Here is a 25,350-nt window from a genome sequence, read left to right as displayed (position 1 = left end):
ATTAGAATAGATAGTTTAAGTTTAATATATTCCCTGTGGTTTTGAGTATCCATGACTTAGATCCTTCAATGGGCTCTAGCAAGCCATGGCACCGCACTTGTCATCACCTCTGGGTACAAATGATTTCCACAGATGGGATTCAACAGTGAACTCACTATTTATCCTTCCTGTTCTATGATTTGTTTTATAGTTCTTAGTGGGTTGTATTATTTTAATACTTGTAATAAATTCAATGCTGTTCTTTAGCAAAGCTGAACTTGAACCACAGCTGTAATGCACATACACAGACTTCTAAAATTTACAAGCTCGGTTTTAACTGCAACAAAAATATTAAAGCTGCATAAATATTACCTGCATGTTCATTTTCTCACCATAAATGTAAGCTGAAAAGATGGCAATAAGTGTTACTTAATTTCACATATTAGATCTAAACTAAAGAAACACTTTTCTGGATTAATGATAGTTAACTTACAAATTTTGGACAATCGGTGAGCCCACATGAGCTACTTTCAGCATTCCTTCCTGTCAGCAGTTAGAATTTGTGATGACATTAATATTCTTACATTGCGTGCTGTGGAATGCTTGGTCAAGAGCTTGTTGGTTTGTGTTGTTTTTTTTTTTTTTTTTTCTCCCTTTTTTTCTTATTTAACTGAAGTCTAATTCATATCTTCCATGAGAAAAGTTAATTGGACTGGGGTATTTATGTGCAGGTGTAAATATTTTAAAAAGAAATGTTATTCCACACATAGAACATTCTAGGGATTGGCCCAGCATCAAAAACTTAATTCCATGACTATTCTGAATCGTTGCAGTTTTTGAAAAGGAAAAAGAGATTACTTCTTAAAGATTGCTTTCATGTAGAAGAGAGTGGTAAGCCTGTGAACTCTGAACTCAACTGATGCAAACGAGGAAATCTATGAACAAAATGTTATTAATGAATATTCAGATGATCCATCAAACTCAAAACACTTGCAGACTAGGTTTTTAAGGTCATCTAAATGCCAAAGGATACGGGTAGGCATTTTTTGAATCATTCCTCAACTAAGTGTCTAACTCCAGATGACTGGAAAACGTAACTTTCCTGTCAGTCCTCTACATGCCTGTCTATATCTTTGGATTCTTAAGTGAAGTTAAAAGCTGGTGCATCTTACTGAAACAAGGAATTTTCACAAGCTTGAATGCCTATAGATGAGTGACACAATTGTGACAGGCAAAAGGTTGGTCGGTTGTGTTTGTTGTTTTAAAAAACACACTCCGCATTAATTTTCCATAGTTCAACTCAAACACTGGCCTGAACCATCTCCTCTCTTCCTTGTGAGAAAAGACCATCAAGATCTAGAAATCTTTGCTGGAGAAGTGGAGATCGGAGAATGGAAGCCTATGCTGACCCTGGGGTTTCTCACTGGAAGAGGGTGGCTTGGCCTAGAGCTTCCATACAGCTTACCACTTGACTGTGTAGTTCTGCTGCATGTATAAATGGGGCATAGCAGTGTCAGATTTAGTAACGGGCATTTAACAATTGGGATAGTTCACAGAATGACCTTCCAATTTAATTAAAGTTGTAAAATGGTTTCACCTCTCTGGAATTAACCTTTTTAGTCTGAGACAGGTGTTCCAGAAAGGGATCAGAGTATAATTGAACGGTTCCTCAATTTAGAAACTAAGAAGCTGTAAAAAGAAAAGTTCCAATTTTGAAATCTAATTAAAATGGTCAATTGTATAGTTTCTTTTGCTGACTTTTGAATGATACTAACACATTGCAACATTTTGAGTCATTTAAAGATCTACTCAGTGTAACATGATTAATGTTTTCCAATAGAAAATTGATTACTAACATTTACATCAAAATAAACCACCTGACTTATTTTCAGACTGGGTAGTTTAACTATAATGGACAGTAAGATTACTTTCAACTTTGCATTAAATTGCATTAATCTTGCAAACATAAGCTTGTGGTTTCCATGTTTCACTCCCTCACTAGCAACTGAAACATTTCAAGTTAGAAGTATGCTCTGATTACATATTGATCTACATTAAATATAGGGTACATAGGAAAAAATCTTACCAAGTTTTTTTTTCTTTTTTTTCTTTTTTTTTTTTTTTTTACAGGGCACCCAACCAAAATCTGTACAAAAGATAAGATAGTTACCCATTCTTTAATATAATAGATGCAGATGCCACTTTCTATAAATGTACCCTCATGTTCACTTGCCAATAAAATAGTAAACAAATCAGCTTTTTAAATCATTTTTTTTAAATAAATTATTAGAGTATTTTTACTGACACTCTCCAACAATATACAAAAATAATACTACAAGAGTACCAATCAGTCTGACCTACCCCTCATTTCACGGAAAAGTAGAGGTTACGTAAGGGCATTCCTGCAATCAGTCATCACTGTAGATGTCTCCTGCAAACGGCAGGTGTACGTGGCTGCCCGTGACGTTGGGAAGTCGAGAGAGGTCAGGCAGGTTCTGGATACGTGTTCTGAGTTCCTTCCGTACCTGGGACACTCTGGCTAGCTTGCGTTTGTATTCCTGTAATGTAGAAGAATTCATCAAGAGATTCATCTACAAATACCATCCCTTGTTTTTACTGCTTTTGGCATTTTCCAAATTAAAGTATTCCTTAAGCAAGTTAGATGACTCAATATCCTTACATAGGAGAGAACCCAGAAAACTGGATTATTTGGGAGGTGGAGCCATCAGCTCTGGCATCTGACTTTGAGAGGGTAACTATGGTTTGAATATTGTAAGTTCATAAACATTAAACAAGGAAAACAATCGTAATTAACACAATTACACACCTTTCCATGCAACTAGTAGAATGGGATTATTCTTAGAAACTCCATTAAGGATAGAACACATACATATTCTACTAATGCTCACAGAGTACGGGAGGATAAACTCACTGATGTCAAAGAAGTTACTTCCACTTTGTACTGATGAAAAAAACAAAGACACCAAATACCATCTGACCACGACAAGCCCCACCAATCTGACCATTCATAAATATTTGGTGTTAACATTCATAATAAATATATTGTTTCACTGATTTTATGAATCTAACCCTGAATTTTCAGAAACCTCATGAATTGGAAATTGAGGACTTCACACTGTACTGAAACACAGATCAAATCACTTGTAACTCATACATGATTAGGAGGCACTTTTTACATGAAACAACATTATTCAAGATAAAGTATTTAACACTGTAAAGCAGTGCACTTTAATACAGTTAGTGCTTACCTATACTAGATATAATGGGGAAGACCAGCAGCACATATGAAATTAAAAACAGTTATTCCAAAATGTAAGAAGATCAGATTGCTGTTTATAGGATCATTTACAGTTGAAAGACCTGCAAAAATTTTTCACTGGAGACACTAAGCATTAGCAAGCAAAGCATGAAAATATACTGTATGTTATAACATATGAAATGTAGTGCTTTCTAATCTGCTCACAAAATTTGCTGCAGTTAAGAAATAGCTGGGAATAACAAGAAATAGTTAAACACAAATTTAAACATTTGCCTACACTGCTAATAGACTGAAATAAAACGAAAGGACAAAAAAAGACCTTTTGGTAGTGTAGAACCCATATAGAAGTACAGATGTTACATAATTGAGCACGATCAAATTCCTGGACAAGCTCCAATACACATAAATAGAAAGTTTGCTGCTGTAAGTGGCTGTGTGGCCCTCTTCCCAAGGGCAGTAATAGAACCACAAAAAATCTTAAATTCTTAATGAGAATGTAATGAACTTCTTAAAATAAATAGAAAATAAAATTAAAACTCCACATAGAAAGAACAAAGTGTTCCAGAACTAAATAAATTCCTTGATGTCACCAAGGTTTAAAAATTAGTAATTACATGCAGATCAGTCCTATGGGTTAATAAATACAATGAAAAAAAACAAAGATGCACAGCCTGCAGAACTTTAAACATTTGGTGACTGTATCCACGGCAAAACAGCATTTTTTCACAGTGCAGATGATAAAAAATACCTTATAATTCCAAGCCTATTGTTCCTAGGAAAACAATTACTTTTTCTCATTTATCCAAAACATCCTCACTGGTGTAAGTGATTTTAGCAAGTGGGGTTGGAAATAAAGGACTGTATCCTGACACTGCGTCCTCACAGTCATACCCAAAGGCAATGAATATTTTACTGGGCTCAGTTGACAAAGATATCCTGCAGTACAGAGAAGATGAGTGGAACTCTGAGCAGAATCAAAATGCTCAATAAGCTTAAAATTAGTAATAATAATAATAATAATAAAATATTAACTACAAAATAATTCCAGCACTTAATTCCCGTGAGTGCTGTCTGATTCTGCTGAATCTCGACTGAGTACACTCTTTCCACACAGAACTGGGAAACAGCAAATTTGCACCCCTCTTTAAGTTCAAAGCATGATGGTTGGCAAATATGCACCAATCAAACTTAGCAGCTATATTCTCTCAGGATTTTACTACAAAACCTGAAATGTGCCTTAAATTAGATTACCGCTTGCTTGACTCCATTAAACTTGCCTTTTGCCAAAAATAAATTATTTTCATAGTAAACATCACATTTCTGACATCCAGCATTTTCCATATACATTTCACCTAAGACCTACTGCCTAGTGAAAATCAGCTCCATCGATATAACTGATGGCAAATTCCCATCTCAATCTCATTAATTCAGTCCTCCTGTGTACTAACCCAGACTTCTTCCCTGGCTAACACCTTTAGCAACACACACTTCCAGGGAGTGAAAACACACTCATGCCTTCCTAGATATAGAAACCACTGAGAAACCTTGGTCAAAGACACAGCAATACTACAAGACTAGCATATATAAAAAAATAAATAGGGCTTTAGATTTCATTACATTACTAATGTACCGAAAAGCTAGTAAATACAATTTTAATACAGTTCTGGTAACGCAAACCATGTCAGATCTGTGACTACAAATTACATATATTTGACAATTTCCCTCTGGGGTAGAAATATTATTCACCTCCTCCAAGGCACATTTCTTGTTTGCCCTTCCAAAACTATTCTAGAAATCACTGAAGATGACCAGTTTTCATGAATGAAGAGCAGGTTCAAAAGAGGGATAATTTTAAAAGCATGACCCAGTAGTTCTGAAATATTTTTGAAGGAGTTTCTTTGCAGAGTTAAGTTCTAGATAAAATCATTAATTCAGAAAGAGTTTGCTTATATAATTTGAAGTTTGCTGATATAGTCCTGGTATTACCTGTGTAGTCCTGGACTGTGGGAAAGCATTAAGTACTCAACAAAAGTACCAGTTGCAAATACAAGCCTTATGTTTTTATAACAATATTATGATATTATGCATGTGTATATAAATCCATATTCCTAGATATATCTGCTGAGAGTTTGTCTTGGCAATTGAAGCAGTAGACCAGGAATGAGAATAAGTAGGGTTCTTTTGATACTGTTGGAAATGCTGAATGCTACACAACTGAGCAACAATTTACCCATACTGCTGATACTCCCAGCTACAGAAATCCTCATGGAGAACTTCAGTTTCATTTTCATTATGTTGATTTCAACATATACTTCAAATTACCTCTATGTGAATGAGGCAAGATTCAAGCTATTTACTTCAAACAGTCAAGAACAGACAGAAGCAGAATGTTTTCTTCTGGCACAGTGCATATTTTCCATCACTGGCTGTCTATGGACAATTTTGTTCTTAGGATATATGCACAACTTGATGTATAGAATTAAATTACCTTCAATTTCTTCAATGGCCTAAGCTAAGCTTACTTTCAAGCAATAATTTGTGGTACTTCCAGTCATGAAATAAATTAATGAGATAATGAGAACAACTTGTTTTGCTAATTAGAATTCCACAGACTCCTACAGTCTCCATTACTTGACAGCATTGAGTATGGAATTGAGTATTTTGTGAATCTAATGCTAAGAATATACGGATCCAACATCTAGACTAACAGCATTTCCCTACTGAGAGAAAATAAAAAAAATTAAAAAAAAAAAAAAAAAAAAAAACAAGCAGGCAAGAAAGCCAAGTAATTTTAGATTAATCAGATACTAACATTATGAAAAATAAAAATGTGGGAAGGCCAACTGAAATAGGTTGAAAAATATAGAGTTTCTGCAATTACCTTAAGAGATGTGCTCCAGCTAAAGACGTGCTACTTGGAAAGTAATGGCAATGCGTTCCCTTCTCAACATTAAAATGACCCTAATCTCCCATCTGATCACGACTGCTGCTGTGTGCATCAAAATACTGTGTGGCAGCAAATACATTAAAAGGGAAAGAAAAGCAAACAAACAAAAATTCTCACCATGCCTGACTCCAAAGAAGGAATAAAAGATTCGAAGAAAACACAAATAGTTTATCTGCACTCTTGCTGGTCATAGGAAAAAACAAGCAAGCAAGTGAAAAAACACAGCAGATAAGGTGCAAATCAACACTCATAAAACAAAGGGCAAAAAACAAACCTAAACAGGCTAAAAAGAGTTACCAGAAGTTTTGGGCATGAGAATACATATGTTTCTGTGGTGGTGGGCACATTGGTTTGAGACCACTGACTTTCAAGGCCGGTTCCAACCTCTCAAGCTCAGGTGCAGACACAGGCCTTGTACCATGGAACAAAGGCTGCTCACAGGCTGTGCGCATTGCTAACAACCTGCAAAGGTTCAGACAAAGGCAAGTACGTCCTGATATCTCAATGTTAAGACACACAGCAGTTATGTATAGGTTAATGCCACCCCCAGTTGGAGCTTTTTGCGCAAGAAAGCACAAGTAGACTTAGAGGTGCCAGGTAAGCCTTGCTATCACTCCAGAAAATATAAGAGCACAGCTAAATTCTGTGCTGTCCTTAAAAACACAACATGGCTCACATCACACACTAATATGATTAAAAGTTCAGCTTCTTTGTTAAGGATGAACAATATACTAAAATAACAACATTTAAAACACTGAACAGAGTCTGAATAAATCTGTATGCACCACACACAAGCTAAAGTTTTAACAAATCACATAGGACTGTCTTGGATAATCTTCCATTACAATTACCATTTTTGCCTGTTAGCTCAAAACAGATTTCTGAAAGTAAACTCCCACTTGCCAGTTTGCATCCACATCAGTTTGCCATCAGGCCTTACCACATCTGCTGCAAAATAAACAGCACGGAAACAATGAGCAGCAGTGACTGCTTTGGTTATCTCATGGTATTCTATCTATTGTCTCAAGTATGATATTCAAATTCTGCTCTATACAGGTTTACTAATATTCTTACAGGTTTCCTAAAGGCATACTTCACCATTACAAAACACAATTTGTTCTTCAGGAAACATCTTTGAGCTGGTAATGCATCCTCTAATTTGCAGTATCTAGGGGTTTTTTAATAATTTAAACTGCCAAGAATTTAACACTTCAAAGCAAATTTTTAAAATTAACTTAAAATATTATAGACTCCTTGGCTTGTTTGCAAATGAAGCAACAAGAAAGAGTGAACTCAGAAGTCTGAAACACACAAGCTACATCAGTGACCATCTCAGGGGCTTCATTAAGCAACTTTTGATGACAAATGAATACACTACAGATCTTCAAACTGCACATTTTACCAAGACATTTCCCATCTGAAGGTTAAGTACCAGAAACACAAAGACCTTCACAGTGGTCACAAACTGCTTTTTTCACTCCTTCAAAATACAACTTCTTTATTCATCTCCTTCCAGCCTAGTCTTGGGTCTCAGACCCCACTTACTCCAGTCTTTACTCCTAGTCTCTATCCCTGCTCCCCAAGTACTCTTCGCAGAACACCTTTCTGTCCAACAAGGCTGTTCAATGCCTTTCTTATCCACTGTTATGACTGTATTCACCTCCTATACGTGAATTCCTCTCTCTCCAGACCTGGTCTGCACTTACCGCTTGGTCTGTAGGCATGGCTGCTTCTGATTCCAGTTCCATGTATTTCTCCACAGTCCTTTATTCAGCCTGTCCGTTCTCTGCCTACATAGTATCTACATCAGATGATGCTTTGTCATGACGCTTTGTTTTCTTGGTCAGTCACTGCCTCTCTTCTCAATGAGCTGATCTCTTTTTTCTTCCGTGGCCAGGCTTTGTATTTCATTCTTTACTGTAACATCTAGTCCTGATTCTTTAGTATGTGGCTCCCAGTGCCAGGCTCTAGAGGCACTTGTCCAAGTTCTGTGCTCAAACCCATCAGCTTCTCTTCCCTGTTACTCAAACTCACAGGAACTACTGACAATCCACCTAAGGAAGAAATTCTCTGCTCTCATACCACACCCTTGGTCCACGGCCAGCCTAGAGACCAGCTCTCTACAGCTGCAATCACATGAGAAGTCTTCTTTTGCCCAAGCTACAAAAAAACTCTCTAGTGAGAAAGCTCTTTGTGGAGGTCAATAATGTCTAAAAAATCACTGATAAACATATTAAAAGATTTATTTTCCAGTGGCTTGTAATTTCATTAAATCCACATTGATTTTTATTTGCATAATAAAATGGCTGCCCCTGATAAAAAGAATGGTTTCCCCACTCTATTATACTTTGAGAAAGAACATTAATAATGCCATCTCAAAGGAAAGGTCATTTTTTAATGGTTGTTTCATTACAAACTCATCTTAAGCTTTATCCTTGAAAACTGTGCTAGCAAAAAGTTTGTCAGTATTTGGGAAAGTTAAAGAAAACAGGGACTTGTAGGCTAACTTACAAGCATTATTACTACGTCTACTTGATTTATATTTACATCCAATACTAAAAGGTTAAATTTAAAGGTTAAATTAATTTTCTGTGTTGTCATCCAATATGGGATTTTTACCTCGTTAAAATATAACCATCATAATAAACTTGAAGGTACACAGTTCCAAGAGATGTTTAAATTACTCTGAATTCATGAGCTTAAAATCTTGTCTAATAGAACAAAGTTCATAAGAACTTCTGATGGCAAGGAATCAGGCACTTCGGTACAGTTCAGTGCAACTGAGCTCAAATATTCAAGCTGATACTCTATAAGGACACACAAGAGATAAAACAGAAAAGTTCTGAAAATGATAAAATAAAAAATGAAGTGGCCTCAGGCTTCAAGATAACTTCTTAAAGTTTCACCTATTCACAAATACTCTGAAAGAAATTATAGTATATCAGGGTTCAACTTCAAAGGAATCTCTGCATGAGAAAATTTTACAGTCTATTGGAAAAAAAACATGTCCTTAGCAATGTATTTAATGTATTTAGGAACAAACGTGTGAAGTCTTCAGGCTCAAATATTTACTGTACATAATGTACATTTCTAAATTTGTGTATCACACAGATCCCTCATTTCGTCATGTGCAGGTCATTACAAAGATGTGTTCTGACTTGATTCCACATTTGCATCTCATCTTTCTAAAACCAGTGCTGTGAGCATCCAACTGCAAATACATGACTTTGATGTTTAGTCTCTAAAAGAGAAAAATGGGCAACTGAAAATATGCATGCAATTTTTTCAGAGGTGAAAAGTGAATCTGAGATGGAGAGCAGCACTTCAGGTCACTAGGTAGGAGTTTTATCTGTAACTGGCCAGGACACAAATGTTTCAGGCTTATCTTTTCTGTTTTCAAAAGCATACATACAAAGTAGAAGTAATGAAATCAAGAATTTATTACAGCAAGGCAAAGTAGTAGTAGTAGCAGTTCAATCTGAGCAGCAAAAAGCTTAAAACAGATCAATATCACACCTTTTCCAACTGTAGCATAAAGCCATTCACCTGTGAACAAGGCAAAAAAGAAAAAGAGGTATGAAAAATATTTGAATCAGAAGTGTTCTACTGACTTGCAATGTAAAATCCACCATATTTCAAGTGTAAAGAACAGGTGGAAGACCTCAATTTTCTGCTGTAATTGAGCCGAATACTATTGACCAGGTCTATCTGTATAAACTGGGCAAAAGACATTTGGAACAAGCTCTGCAAACTACTTATTTTCATCTCCCACTTATTTTCTCATTTCATAAACTATTCTTATGCAATCTGAAGAGCATGTGGCTATTTCTTAGTGATTCTAAAGACTGGATCTCAAACCATGAGATACCATGGGATCATCCAATGATCGTACACCAGTAGATTTGATCAGCTAGACAATTTCATATTATACTTAAAAATTCATTGCACAATTTCATTAAGTAGGTAGATATATCCATTTTGTAGGTATGAAATCTAAGGAAGATTTAGTTGCAGATGAGAGACAAGTATTCACAAGTCTGATTTCCTTTAATGGTAATTGAAAGTGCTCAGCATCACTTCAGAAATGAAACTGTAGTTTACATGACTAATGACAATAATTGCCTATGTAAGATAAACTGCATGGTAATTTTGTTTCTATTTTTATGAGTGTGAAATAGATGCTTCAAATCCAGTGCTCAGTGATGGGTATGGGAATGTTAAGAAAGATAGTGCTGGATTGAGAGTACAACACACCAACAGTAGGTATCCTGACATTTATATGTTATACTAAATATAAGAAAGTTGTGCATAAGGGAAGTGATATCAATTGAGAACACAGAGCAGTTACAAGAAAACCCAAAAAATTAAATTTCCCATTGGGGCGGGGGGGGGGAATAGTAGTCAGGCAGCAAATTTGGCACGTCCACTCTTTTTTTTTTTTTTTTTTTTCATTATTAACCCAATTCCAAATTAGTCAAATCACTACATTTTTATTTTATAATAAAGAGGTTGTAGAAAGAGATTGCCATAGTAGAAATCATAAGCAATCAGAAAAGAAAAAGTTCCATCAGAAAGCAGGACAAAGAACAAGTAAACAACATCAAATAGAACAAGGAAAACTATTTACACTGTTTTCTTGTCCGTTACGAACTATTTTCCTCCCCAAAGCTGACAACCAGAAATAATATCACTAATGCACATCTTTCTGTGATCTAGCAATGGAAGTAAACGTGCATTGAAGGTTAGCGATCATTTCTATCTCTGCTGCCTTAACTCATTAAAACATCTTTCATCCATCCCAACCACCCGTACTTCACTAAAAACGTCTTTAAAATGATTGCCCTTGCTCATGTAAAAGCTCTAAGATACTTATGGGTTTTGTTTTATAGGTCTCGGTTTTTATCCAAGCACAGATGAAGTAACCTTTGAAGATCAGATCACATGGAGAGTATAGTTAATTAAGTACTTTATTACTAAGAAACTTGCGAATAAAACCCAAGTAAATCAACAGATGTTTCACAAAGGAAAAAAGCAAATACTGGAAAAGGTACTCCAGTTCTTTCCATCTACATCCCATTTATAATAAATGTAATTTTGGAATGGGGGGAAACAAGGAAGAATCATTAAAAGGTTTCAAAATTCTGATCTTTCTGATAGATTCTATTAACTGCAATTCTTGATTATTCAGTAGGTGGTAATAAAACATCTGAACTCTGAAACATTTTTATCAGCTCCTTTCCTGTATGTACTTTTGACTCTTGATTTTGATGTTCAAAAACAGTGAGTTACAAGAAGTAGCAAATAGCTTAAAATCCTTGATTTGCAAAGTCTTTCTTGCATATCAGTGTGCAAGTCACCTAGTATTCTACTCTAGATTTTTTTTTTTTTTTTTTTTTTTGCATGACAAACAATCCAAATTTCTTTCTTATTCATAGAAAACTCAGTCTCACAAACCTGACACTATTTTCATTTGTATTAAATGTTCCAGAAGATCTTTGGCTCTACTTCCATTTCTACATACTAAAATAGGAATTAAAAATTCTCTAAACTGTGTTTTTCCTTACAATACCTTAGGAAAGTAGGCAAGTATATGGGTTTTATCAGATTTGAAATTCAGACTAGAAAACAAATAATTACATTTGTCTCATTTCTCTGGAATTTCAAGCTGCTTGAAATTCCCAGATAAAATAAGAACTGAAATAGCAATATAGGCTATTGCTGCAGCTTGATAGAGCTAATACTCTTGCTGCAGAACAGGCTTACCACTCTGGCAAATTGAATAGAAGACAAAATGAATACATGTGTTGTAGGACAATTTGAGATTTTGTTAAATACTTGTTCATTTCTTCTCTACTTACACTCTAGCTAATTAAAACTGGCCTGACCCTAAGAACACACTTTCAGATATCCCATGAATATGGGATAAGAAATAAGATAAATAAATAAGAAATAAAAATAAATAAATCAAATAATAAATTAAGCCTCACATCCAACGACTGCGAAACTGTCAGCAGATCATTACTGATGGTGAAGAGAACAAAACTAGCAGGTCTGAGCCTGTGGCCATGTTTTGGACAAGAGCTATAAGCACTGGCTTCTGTGCCACATGCTGCCCTGGGAGGCTCTAGGGCACTGCAAAACCAGCCTGCCAGAACACATTCTATCATTTGCGGTCTGTCGGATGCAATCAGTTGCGGCACAGAGAAACTGCTTATGAAGAAAAACATGTATGCGTTCTGGGCTTTTTCAGCCTGCTCTGAGGTACAGGTATCAAGCATGGGTATGCCACTTTGCTTTCACTCTGCAATGTAACCGTCATGCAAAGGGCCTTGTGTAGTTGATTCAAGACAGCAAACAGCTCTAAATCCAAGGTACATTCATAGAAAATTGTTTAATAGTGATCTACAATAAAATACAAAGTCTTGCACCTAAGCAAGAGATGCAACCTTAAGGAATGACTGCAGAATTCACCATGTATTAAAAAACAATTTTGGGAAATCTCACTTTGTAAAGCAGAAGGTGATTTCTCTACCAGCACCCTGTGAAGCCATCTCAGAGTGGAAAACTAAGTGAGACAGGCACAGTGAGCAGAAGGGGCTGAGCAGGCTTGTTGAGGCTTCAGTCACTATGGAGAGCTCACCTCCCCAGCACTGCAAAAGCCCAGCAAGTCCAGTGCAGCCAGAGGGCACACAGCTGCTGCTGGCATTAAGAGGGCATATTGCCCATCTCTTGCAGCTAAAAAGAACCAGCTATAGCTACACAAACACACTTCTGCCACTGTTCACGGAAAGCAACTTGCTGTTTTTGCAAAAAAGATTCAAGACAAATGCAGAGCATATTTCTGCTAGATTAACAGAATACCACAAGAAAGCGTCACTGAACCAACACATGCCATGAAAAAGGAAGCAGTGTGCTTGAGCAAGCAAATGATTCTGTATGCAATAGCTGGAGAGAAATCATTTTGATGTTAAACATTTTCTAGACAGTGCAGAGGTGTCTCACATGGAAACAGTTTTAATGTAAGTTCAGATCTCACAGATCTGTCAGACCAGCACAGTACTGTTCTCACCCACAGTACAATTGTTTTTTAGAAATTAAAAAGAATGTACATATTTAAATGCTGAGCCTTTGCCAGGTGCATCGAATGAAGCTAATGTGGTGCTTGAACATTTTATAACTGCAGATGGCTAAAACCTACACTGTACATCTCAGTCTTCATTACTCATGCTTTTTAAGAGCGACTACTGTAAATTTCTGGTATTTTTAAATTACTGTCTAAACCAACTGTTAGTTTTTCAGACACCAGAAGATGATAAAACATAGCGATGACTCGCAGGTAACTCCAAAACTGAAGTTAAAGTCATCAGCACTGTTTTAGAGCTTGCATATGGCAATACCCATGCAGGCATCAGAATTATTGCGTAACGTTGAACAGAAGCATAAAGTTATAACCTACAACTGCTGCTGTGCATTATGCTCTGTGAGCACAATGCGTGAAAAGAACATTAATTTTCACTGACTACGGTGGCTGCTTTCCAGCATGGCTTCAAGGATTTGGGATTAGGATATCTGCCAAGTTATACACATGTAAGCAGAGAGCACAGAGGATGGGAATGAAAAAAATGAGATACTCCTAGTTAGCACAGTGACAGTAAGCTTCTTTATCTTGAAACTTAGGATTTGAAAACCTGGCTTGAAAAGCAGTTGCATAAGACTTTGAAATCCAAACCTACAAGCACTGATTAGCCTGATAATACAGGATTCCTGCAGGACTCAAGAATTAGTATTAACAATAACAATTCTAATGGACTGTGGGCTTGGGAATAAAGAAAGATCTGCGTTCCACAAAATTAACTTTGATGTTTTTCTCAGCACAAGGCAGAAAACATGAATCATCCAGGAAGGAAAAAAAAAAAAACAAAAACAAAACATTATCAAGGTTCTTTGTTTCCAGAAATTCTAAGGACAGTATAAAATGTCTGTAGAAGAAGCTATCTGTTGCATTTTCAGTGGTAGAAGGATGACCTTCTCCTCCTGTACTGAGAGAATTCACTGACAGTCCCTATTAATTGTAGAAGAGTCAGGAAACCAAAACAAAGGAGTAGAGAGTTAAAGATTACTTTCTGGAAGGTCCCTTAGCCCCACTAAACCTTTTCCTGACATCTGTATTCTAAGATAGCACTATGGGACAGTAAGAAATGCAGAAAACGAGGAAATAAAAGTTCTTGAATATAACAAGTCTGAAAAAGAAGCAGATGTACACTGGATGAAACTGCAGTAGCTTCTGAGATGGTGGAGCATGGCCAGGTTGTACAGCTCCCCCAAGAACAACCCAGTATGCATAGTGACTGTACTTTATGCTTTGTGTTTGCACCCACAACAGCACTTGCACTTTATTCCACTGTCTTTCAGCCTCAGGATAAAAAGGCTTTGAAATAAATTGACTTAGCAAGAACATCTGTTTTCTTCCACAGATAAGAACATTTTAAACCAGAACTTGCCACTCCTGCATCTTCAAATATTGCTATAGCTGTGTTATGAAACAAATTAGTAAGTATACACAAAGCTTAGTTCCCTCCATAGGATTTGTACCTAGTATCTCCCTATACTAAATGATGGATTTCTCTACTGGAAATGACACTTGTTTCACTAAGTGGCCTGAAAGAGCAAGCACAAGAAAAATCTGGCTTTCTAAATTGCTTTTGCTAAATAGTGTATGTAATACTATGACAGTGGCAGTTTATCTATCAAAACTGTTTAAAACCAAAGGTTGCTAAAATATATTCCTCTAAAAACAAACAAATAAAAAAAATAAAGCCATCTCCTCTGCCATCAAAAATATAGTTTTCCTAGGACAGAAAGTAGAAAATGGGAGAAAAGGGAGAGGTGATTTACTGGTAAATGCAGCATCCATTCCTTATACTGGTTATTATGTAATCATAAATAAATGAAAAACTATAAAGATGTGGCCAGAAGTTTCCTATTAACTATCTGTTAAAATAAAGTTCTGTGGCTTTTTTTTTTTTTTTTTTTTTTTAATATCAAATGATTAATAGAATCTGGTGGGCCAAGCACTTAGGAAAGAAATTGGCATAATGATGTCACAGCTTGCTTTACTAACTATTAAATATTCTGAGGTTAGAGATGACCATCACTTTCTGACCACAGATCATAAAGGCTGATGGACGTTAATCATCATCTCCATCTCCATCTGAAAACAGGCTACTTTAAACGGGAGACTGTATGATGCTTCTAGAATATCTGAGAAACTTAAACCAGATTTCATCTTGATCCTGTGATCCCTTAAGAAACAAACAGCATCTGATTCAGCCTCACAGTTGAGTCCTGGTATGTATGAAGACAGCCAAAGCCAAGATAGGAAGGGTGAAGGAAGAGGAGTTCAGCATTTTCTTACTGACCCCAGCATGGTGAGAGAGCAAAGCGACTAGAGGAAAAAAGAAGTAACAATGGGACAAACCACACACAGTGAATTATGATGTGATGTGGGGTGCTACTGAATTTTTATTTTTTGTCCTTGCAAAATAATTCCTCCTACTGTGCTTACTAGCAGCCTAGATTTAAGTTACATTAAAATTTTGTTTGCAGCATTACAGTGTAACACTTAGGGGAGTTCTATCATCTAATACATCTTCTGCTTTAACCTGTCTTCATAATCTGAAGGGCTTATACATTTATCCAGATTAGGATAGCTCAAAGGCTCAATTTAAAGAAGTTAGTAGCTCAAAACTTCACATACAAATCAATAACTCATTTATAGGCAGAACTCTTGAACAACGACTACAAAAATTAACCTTCTTTGCTGTCTCATAAGTATTTGGGCCAGAATAAAACTAATCTTATCTGAAAGTCAGTGATTTAAGAAAGGATGCTGTTTACAACAACAAAATGCAATTAAGAATGGAAAAGGGTACTACGAGTCTAAATCTGAGGAACTAGAGTAAAGGAAGCACCTACTTGAGCTGTAACAGTCAGATGTAAATCTTCCTTCTCCAACCTTCTTGTTCTATTGCTGTTTTTTATATACTGCTAATGCATTGCTTTCAGAAGTTACTTCAAAAATCTTTTCAATGGTGAACTCAAAACCCAAACATATACTAATGGTTTCCAGTTCACGTCTTCGAAAATGTGACACTCTTTCTCAGACAATATAATGACTAACAAAGTAGCCATTACATGTTTCCCCAGCCAAACAATGCATGCAGCAGGGCTTTAAAACCACTGCACATGATGGCTACACAACTTCAAAACCGTTTCCTCACTTACAAAGCTGTAGCCATGGCAAACAAATCCTGCTATGCAGATAACTGATCACATCTGCACCAAGAAACTAATCTGTTGCTGGAAATTCAGAAAATGTTGCCAATGTTATGTCTTCATAGTCTTTGTCTTGTTTGCTAACAAAAATGTAAAATGTATAGCTCATGTTCTTCACTAAATTTTCTGCCTAAGAAGCCTGTTACCTTCCTCCTCTGTCTACGCATCTCAAAAACAACGTTCTGATCATCCCACAAAGCTTCTTTGTGTTTACTTTGTTTTGAATTCTTGTCGCTGTTTTTCTGGGGGGAGGTTAAAATGGGTGGGTGGTGTAATAGTGCAAGGAACAAGTCACTGAAAATTCCTTAATATTTCAATAGTAAAGTGTTCCAGATATTCTCATTTAAGTATGTAACAACCCATTTCAAACACTGAAGCTCTTCTTCATTTGGAGAAAGGAATGGTAGCAGATTTTTCTTTATTTTCCTGACATATCAGGGTACTTGGTAACTACGTGAACAGTTTTTTATATTAGTTTGAATTCATAACTTACTTTCAAGTTACCAAAAACACTGAGAACACGTCAAGAGATCCATTTCACAGATGACAAAAAATAATTAGGTGCTTTTGCAAAAACAAGATTTCATCTAATAGTGAAGCAAAGCTAGCAAAAATAAAGCAGAGAAGCTCAAAACAGTCTCTTCAGATTAACAATTTCAGAGAAGTATTTTCTTTTTCAGCTCTATTATCACATGCAAATATTTTCACCCTCTGTAGCACTATACAAAATGGGACAGCATGGGGTAGAAAATTGTTCAGTGAACAATGATGGTGTTTGATTTCTAAAAATAAGCAGCTAATCCCCTCAATCCCATACCAGTTAGCTCAGCTTTCCATCTCACCGTAACTCCCAGACAGTGTGCCCTTCCAACTCTTCCCTCCCCATCCTAAACACCCCTAATATATATCCCCCAATTCATTGTTTTGGCAAAAAGTAGTGGAGCTTATGGCTGGTTCCAAGCTACACACAATGACTGGACAGCAGATAGAAGGAAAAACACTACTAAAATAATCCTTCGGTAGCCACCTACAAAAATAAATCTACCAAACCTAAGGAAATAAGTTATTTTTAAATTTGTTTCCCAGGCCAATAAAAGATGATGGACTGACAGCATGACTGCTTTAGTCTCATCTCCTGAGAAGTCAGATAAAAACAATACTAACAAGCCTACTGTAATTGCAACATGCTCCCTTTTTCCACTAATCACTGCCAGCACCAGCTGGGAAGTGTTAGAAAAAAGTATTTTGTTCTCTCTACATGAGTCAGCTTAATGCACTTTTTATCCTGGAGATACATTTTCATACTACATACCAGAATGTAATTCCAAGACACCATACAGACTTCTATTATCCTTTACAGAATTTGTATGTCATCAGAAGTTGTTTCCCTGTATTCTACTTTTCACTTCCATCATTTTTAGTCCACAGCTTTCCAGATCTTGACAGGGGAAAAGCTTCAACAACTCCAAAGCAGACTAATTCACCATTCCTTCGTCAGAACTAAAAAACATCAACTGTTTTAACCTAAATGCAGAAGGTTTTTTTCCTCTTTATTTTGGTCTGGTATTAAACTTTAAGGAAAGTGAAAGGATCACTTCACAACCCTACCAAGTGAAAAAGATCACTCCTATGACAGAATTTCCCACCTCTCTTTCCATAGCTATCAAGCTGAGACACTAACTGGGGCAAGTACAACGAATGTGGATTACATTGTTTCTTCACTGCTGCTGAAATTGATGTTTTAACATTTGGTTACACAGTCCAAAGTGTACGAATTCAGCTTCAAGAAAAAGTCAATAGTCAATGCTGGAGTTTTTAAACTGTCCTCAACCTAAAGCCAATCTTAAACTCCAGAAGCTACTAGTGACAAGATGAAATGGAAGATTCTTCAAAATGTTATTTTACCTACACACTTTAACAGAAAGACAGAGACATCTTAAAAACTTGATTTCTTTCAGCAACAGCCAAGCCAAGAGAATCATAATTAACAGTTTTCATTGTCTCTCAGCTGGCTTTCTCAGTTTAACGCCCCATGAATCGACCCACTTTATCAGTACTATTCTTTGAATTCTCCTTAAGAACCAGAACTGATTACATGTGAATTTTAAGTAAAATGGCACAGGTGAAATACACTTACTTAGACATATAAATATGATGGTTTTGATCTGTAAAATTCAGTTTATTTGAACCTAAACAGTATTTCTGCCCTTTCCATTTAGCTTCCAGTGAAAAGACCGAGAAGTTACCAACTACACAACCTGCTACTTAAACAGTTAGCATAGGTTTCTTAAAAGCACAGTGGAAAACTACTGGTCTAACAAGACAATCTCCCTATCATGATGCAGTTAAACTACCTGAACTACCTGTTGGCTAATTCTGTCTCATTATGAGTAGCTATTTTGTTTTTAGAGAAGTGCATATATAGACGTGGCCATTATTAATGGAAAAGCTGAAGGTATTGTCCTTCAGACAATCGGCTGGTATTTGAAAAGAGGGTACAGACTAGAGACTGTAATCATAGAATGGTTTGCATTGAAAAGGAGCTTGAAGATCACCTGGTTCCAACTCCCTGTCGCAGAAACACTTCCCACTAGATGAGGTTCAAAGCCTCATAAACAGCTTCTTTAAGCAGGATGTATGACATGGTCACAAACTATTAGTACCATTACATATGGTCAAGAATTTGAGGCAAGGAAACAAAATTGTTTTGATGCCTGCTTAAAAACAGTTCAGTTATGAACTAAAAGAAATTTCTCATCAGAATGCTTAATGGTCCTTATCTTAGTCATATGATTTTTTATTATTATTATTTTTTAAGTGAGATTTTACAGATAACTGATGAATTGATCTACAATTTCAATTCAAGCTCTGGGTTTAAGAAAACTCATGGAAACTGCAGTCCTTACACACCACAACATTCAGAAGCATTCCAGAACAATATATATATATATTTAAATTCTAATCAGTTTTTGTCATAAGACAACACCTGTACCTACAAATTTATTTGTACTAGTCACCATTTCTTCCTGTAAGAACTGTCTAAACTGACACTGAATAGTAAATTATTTCATGTTACAAGATGTATTTAATTATGAGCTTTGAAGATGTTCACTGCTGCCTACAATTAGGGAAGACAATGGATTAATTCCTTATGTGTTTGTGAAGACAGCGATAAATATTAGCACTATAAACAAGACCCAGAGCAGATGCAGATTTCTTTAAAATGTTAATATGCATGTAGCTGTTGTCCACTAGTAGACTAGTTCCTTGCTGCACACATTCAAATTCTTCAGAAAAGTGTTAGCCCTGTCCGCAAACATTGAGTGCTATTAAGTTCTGTATTAGATTTTATGCAAAACCCTTTTTGTACCTAAAGACATACTGTCTTTAAGAGGAAACATCTGAAGTTTGTACCTGAGATTGAATGAAGTCTGCTTTGTGTTATTTCAACAAAGCTGACAAAAGGCATGCTGATGTTCTAACCATCTATCTTTTTTTTTTCTGTCAGATCTAGTAGTATTTCTCATCAGCCTTTACAACCAGATTGTTACCAGAAGTGCAGTGAGATACAGGTATAGGTCATATTAAAGAGTGACTTGGGAACAGTGCTCCCTTTGAACAATATAGAAGCTTGTTAGGACAAAGGTTTTATTATAAGGTTTCTATGTCTAATGATGGCAGAAAAAATTTCCAAGCAGGATTCCCGAGTATCAGCCTAATGACACTGGCTTTATTTAGGACACAATTCCCTCTAAATAGCACAGCAGAACCTACAGAAGCTACACAATGACTTATCTTCTCATTAAATGGAAGTACCAAAAGACATTAGTGAAAGAAACAGATTTCTAACCAGCTTGCTTATACGTATATGCTATCATCTCAAACTGTGGATTAGTTTTCTCAAAGTTTCCCTTCCTTTTTCCTCCCCATTCAAAGTTTCTCTCTTGAAGAAAGTTTATAAATATTTCCTTTTTAGCTGACAAATCAAGTGAGAAAGGATGCCGTGTAATCTCATTTAGCATTGAGTTTCCCCCCTCCTCCTCTAACACAGCAACCTGTCATTCTGATGTACTCTAATGTTTCTTTTAACTTGCAGTTGCATCAGCAATTCCAAAAGCAGATTTCAGCTGGGTTGGGAAGGGGTGGGGGAAGTATACAAGCCAGTTTTATAGTCCTGTTGACTTTGTTTTCAAAATAAAGAGAATAACTGTCCTTAAAATTTAATAGTTCTATTGCTAAAAACATTGGGGCAGAGGGGGGAACTAACTAGTTTAAACTGCAACAAAAGTTAAGACCTCCAGTTAAGACTACACCTTTACGGGAAAAAAAAAAAAGAAAGCACAACATGATCAGCACTGACAGAAACAGGTGCTACAGTTTCAACGTTTCTTAAATCCAGATTTTTTTCTTTCAGCAAAGCAACATGTCTGGTCAATGCAAAGAACATCTACTGAAGAAATCACCCAAAAGTCACTGTCCAGTTTCCAGCTGTCCTTCAAAAACCTCAAGTACTTCCAGATAAAGCATATTGCACTGATTATTCCATTACCACTTTCCAATTCTCTCTTGATGTTTGTTTGCATAAAAAATAATCCATTATGTACCTGTAAAACCTGTTCTTCTGAAGATGACATAAACAGATTAATTCATTTTGGTTTTGGCTTACAACAGCCAGGAGCACTGTCTAAAGGACTCATTAACAGCAGCAAGTCTCACCTAGATACAACCAGTATCTTTCCCCTGGAGGTTTACAGAGAAGAATTCAAAAGATCCCCCAGATCATAAGTATCTGTGTAGTTTTACTTTGTTTTTCATTAAATGAAGAGTTAAGGGTATGCTGCGGAGTGACATTTAAAAAATCCACCCTTCACAAATAGTAAATAGATTAAATAAAAGTTTCCTGAATACAGAAGTTATAACATTTTTATCATTTAATGTACTTCGATTTTGGAATAATGTGATAAGCAATGCCTTAAAACATGCAGTAAAAAGTTATCCTTATTTTACAGGAATAAGCAAAGTGTAATCTAAAACTTGCCCAATCTGTTTGAAAAGCCAGGATCTTTACTCAAACCACTGGTAAATTAACTGATAAAGCAGAAATCTTCAAATGTTTCTGTCGTGCTGAGAATAAAGAAACTCTGAAATCTAACACTCCTTTAGATACAAACTGGGAAATTACGTACCATCTATCTGAGACTCCAGTTGCTAGCTACTATAAAATATATTGATACTCATTAGTCAAGCACAGAACACTTGTAGGCTTGCTTTAAGAAATGATACAAATAAATATCATTCTCATAAAATGGGTTCAGCAAAGAAAGAAAAATCACCAACAAACTTGACTTTGTTGTATTGGACCTAAGAGCTGCTGTTCTCCACTCCAATCCAGTAAATTAGTTCTACAAAATCTCACTTCTTCAACTTTATCCTGCTGCTTTTGGGTAGAGACATAAAATGCTTATGGAAACATACAAACAACTACATTAAAAAAAAAAAAAAGAGCAATTTTGTAAACATGCTTAGCTACTTCTTCCATATATAACAGATGTGTCTATCTTGCTTTAAACCATTTCCTTCAAATATTTTAACTTCAAGTAAACTTTGGGTACTGTAGCAATTGCTGAATTCTTTCCAATCACCTTCTGGTAATACAAGCCAATAAGCTCACTGGATTTTATTTTTCTCTGACCATCAGTGGCTATATTCAGTAAAGGACTTGCATTGTTTAACTAAACTTTAAGATGACTAGAACTTCAAAACATTTACGTTTCATGAAGTGTCTCAAACAGTCAAGGTGAATGTATGAAGGGCATTGAACTGGCCTACAGAAGTCTCTAAACACAGTAGTCTGTTTCTGAATCCAATTTCATTTTGTACAGCCTATAAGGAGAACTAGAATAAAGTGAATCTATTTATTAGAGATCCTTGCTCTACAATCTTCTCCTGATGGATCATGGCTACAAACATTCCTCAAAAGACAAAACAAATAAATTACAGTGAAGACTATTTTCTGGGCCAACATCAAAGAAAATCTGATGAAGCCTCTTTGCTTTTACAAAGGGGTCCAACATCCCATTCTCCTCCATTCAATTATCTCTTTCTGCAGAAATCGTGTACAATCCTGAACTGAAGGCATTCTCAAGCCAGATTAAATTCCTTGAGCTTCAACCCTGAACAGAAATGAATATGATTGAAAATGTCAAAACAGACCACAGCAGAGAACATCTGTCTATCACTACTTACACAGAGACTTGTTTCCAAGAAAGTATCAGATGATCTAGAATACTCAAAACAGTCCTGATTAGTATGGATACACCTTGATAAATTCCTAATATTTCCCAACTAATAGCTCTGTAATCACTGCATTATTAATAACCGTTACAGCACAGTTCAGTTCTAATTCAAGATTAACTCGAGACACTGCAGTTCTGCCACAGTTAGGAATTTACAGATCATCTACAATGCTGCAGAGAAGATTCCACCCTAGAACAAAAAGCAGTGTAGAAAAGTGTGAAAAGTGTATGATTGAACGTGGCATTCTAAGTTCATTTAACGCAGAAAGAAACAAGCTTATATACAAAAGGTACTAAGTAAGTATGAGGAAAAAAAAAAAAGCACAAGATCCTGTGATGCCCCTAATGTTAACTAAAGCCACAGTAGAAGAAATCAGTAGACCAGTCTTGCACTAAGGAAAAAAAAAAACAACAAACAAACCTGAAAACCAAAGTCTGTTATAATACACCACTACTACCCTTAAATTCATAGCTTAATGTTTTTTTGCCATTAACCATTAACCTGGAAACGAAGAGAGCAAAAAAATCCTTTTACTCCAAAGCTACATTTTACCCATAAAATTCAACAACAAAATTAAATTTCCCAAGAAGACAAGTTATACTGAGCTATAAAGCTCAATCATAAAATAAAAGTGCAAATAATTGAGCATATTATATGCTAAGTAACCACAATTATAAACAGATGTGTGAGTGTAAGAATGTGAATACTGTTTACATACTGTAAAAAATAAGGAATGCAAGAAAACAAAATCAGACATCTTAATTAAATGTAATCTGCTGAAACACAGAAGGCCTCCCAGCAGAGCACTTCCTCCATAACAACTTGGATTTCGTAAGAATATTTCCAAATTTAAGATGTAAGCAGCCACAAACCTTATGAAAAAAAAAAAAATCTCAGTCATCCAGAATATGCTAAGTGTTGCAATGTTGTATTTCTAAACAAAAAAAAAAAAAAAAAAAAACAAGATAGCCTCCTCTCATTTTTTTTTTTTTTTAAGAAAAAAGGTGTTACTTTCTGCTAATGCCTGCATCATAGAAGATTTTGCATTATCAAAAATGTTATTTGAAATCTAGTAAGAGTCTATCTACTCTGTAATCAATGACATTGTAGAAAACGCAAAAGCAAAGCAACAGTAAAATCAATCAATCTTGACACCCTTGTATTTCTAAGGCCATGTTACATTCAGAATGTCTATAGGACAATTTTTTTCCAAAACCACATGGAAACGAGGGCACCTAGGCATTAGGTTCCGTATTGCTCCTTCTCTGTTCCTGCTCAACATAAATAGCTCCTTCCCAGGCTTCAGTGAGGTCGATGGACTAACAAACACTTCTGTTCAAATGCCAGGGAAAGGGAACAGGGCAGTACAGGGGCTCAACAAGGAGGCAGGAAGGGAGGAGTGAATCAAACAAGTAGAAAATAGGAAATATTAGTCCTCAAAGCTCTGAAAAAAAAAAAAAAAAAAAAGTTCTTACAGACTCTTTCTGCAAGAATTTTCATTTTTAAGTTCAGGAATAATAACACCTGTCTATAAATCTTATGCAAATTTCTAGATCACAGAATCACAGAATCGTAGGGGTTGGAAGGGACCTTCAGAGATCATCGAGTCCAACCCCCCTGCCAAAGCAGGTTCCCTACAGCAGGTTGCACAAGTAGGTGTCCAGGCAGGTCTTGAGTATCACCAGAGAAGGAGACTCCACAGCCTCCCTGGGCAGCCTGGTCCAGATAAAATTACAGCACCCTGAACCTTCTTTTTACTTCATTAAAAAGAAGAAAAAAAAAAAAAAAAAAAAAAAAAAATCTTACAAAACGAAGGTGAAGAATCTTTAGAAGAATCCTAAATTTGGGGGAGTTTCCAGAAGGGGCATAAAAGCAATTGTAAAATACACCTTTTCTGCTACATACAAAATAATTTCCAACAATAAAATGAACGTTCTTTACTGTGCTTATGATGAATAAGCTCTATATCCATCACTTATTTCTAATGTTCAATTAAGTCAAGTAAGTAACGGTGTAGGTTAAAAAGCTGAAGTCTGAAAGTCCCGTTTTCACAGCACTTTGCTTTGGGTAAAGGTGATTTCAACACAAGCCACATTCAGATTTCTGCATCTGGGACTTCAAATGATTTAACCAAACTTCCAAATTTCAGGAACAACCATGTGAAAGCTTTGGTCTTCAAGAAAAAAGAATGGCTCTGATAACTACTTATCCATCTCACGCCTAAGTTCAGTATTGTTTGTGACCAGGTATAAATTCAGTAATGTTTGTGAGAAGATAGACAACAATAGCAGAGGTTTAGCATGAGCAGTTAAAGAAGTCCTCCCCTTTAGTTTCCAAAAACAACAGACAATACAAGATTTTAATTCTTAAATTTATTTTTAGCAGGATGTGTATACTAAGGGATGGTGACATCATTAGAAGATAGGTCCAGGGACACCACCTGCAACAGAAGCTAGACAGATGTTAAAGAAAAATGACTTAAGAGTTAAAAACAATACTACTTACCCACAGT

General features: G+C 35.9%; 1 protein-coding gene across 1 annotated transcript in view; it reads right to left on the bottom strand.

The window, feature by feature from the left end:
- Positions 1-425: 425 nt before the first annotated feature.
- The window catches only part of RPRD1A (regulation of nuclear pre-mRNA domain containing 1A), a 43,117-nt gene continuing 18,192 nt past the window's right edge, over positions 426-25,350 (bottom strand). Inside the window, exon 7 of the mRNA XM_042869020.1 lies at positions 426-2,537. Coding sequence (XP_042724954.1) covers positions 2,388-2,537 — 150 coding nt within the window. The 3' untranslated portion in view covers positions 426-2,387. The remainder of the gene's footprint in view (positions 2,538-25,350) is intronic.

The sequence above is a fragment of the Lagopus leucura genome, unplaced genomic scaffold (genome assembly GCF_019238085.1).
Source record: "Lagopus leucura isolate 7727_CA_CO unplaced genomic scaffold, USGS_WTPT01 Super-Scaffold_100002, whole genome shotgun sequence".
Classification (NCBI taxonomy): domain Eukaryota; kingdom Metazoa; phylum Chordata; class Aves; order Galliformes; family Phasianidae; genus Lagopus; species Lagopus leucura.
This window is presented reverse-complemented; position numbering and strand designations above follow the sequence as displayed.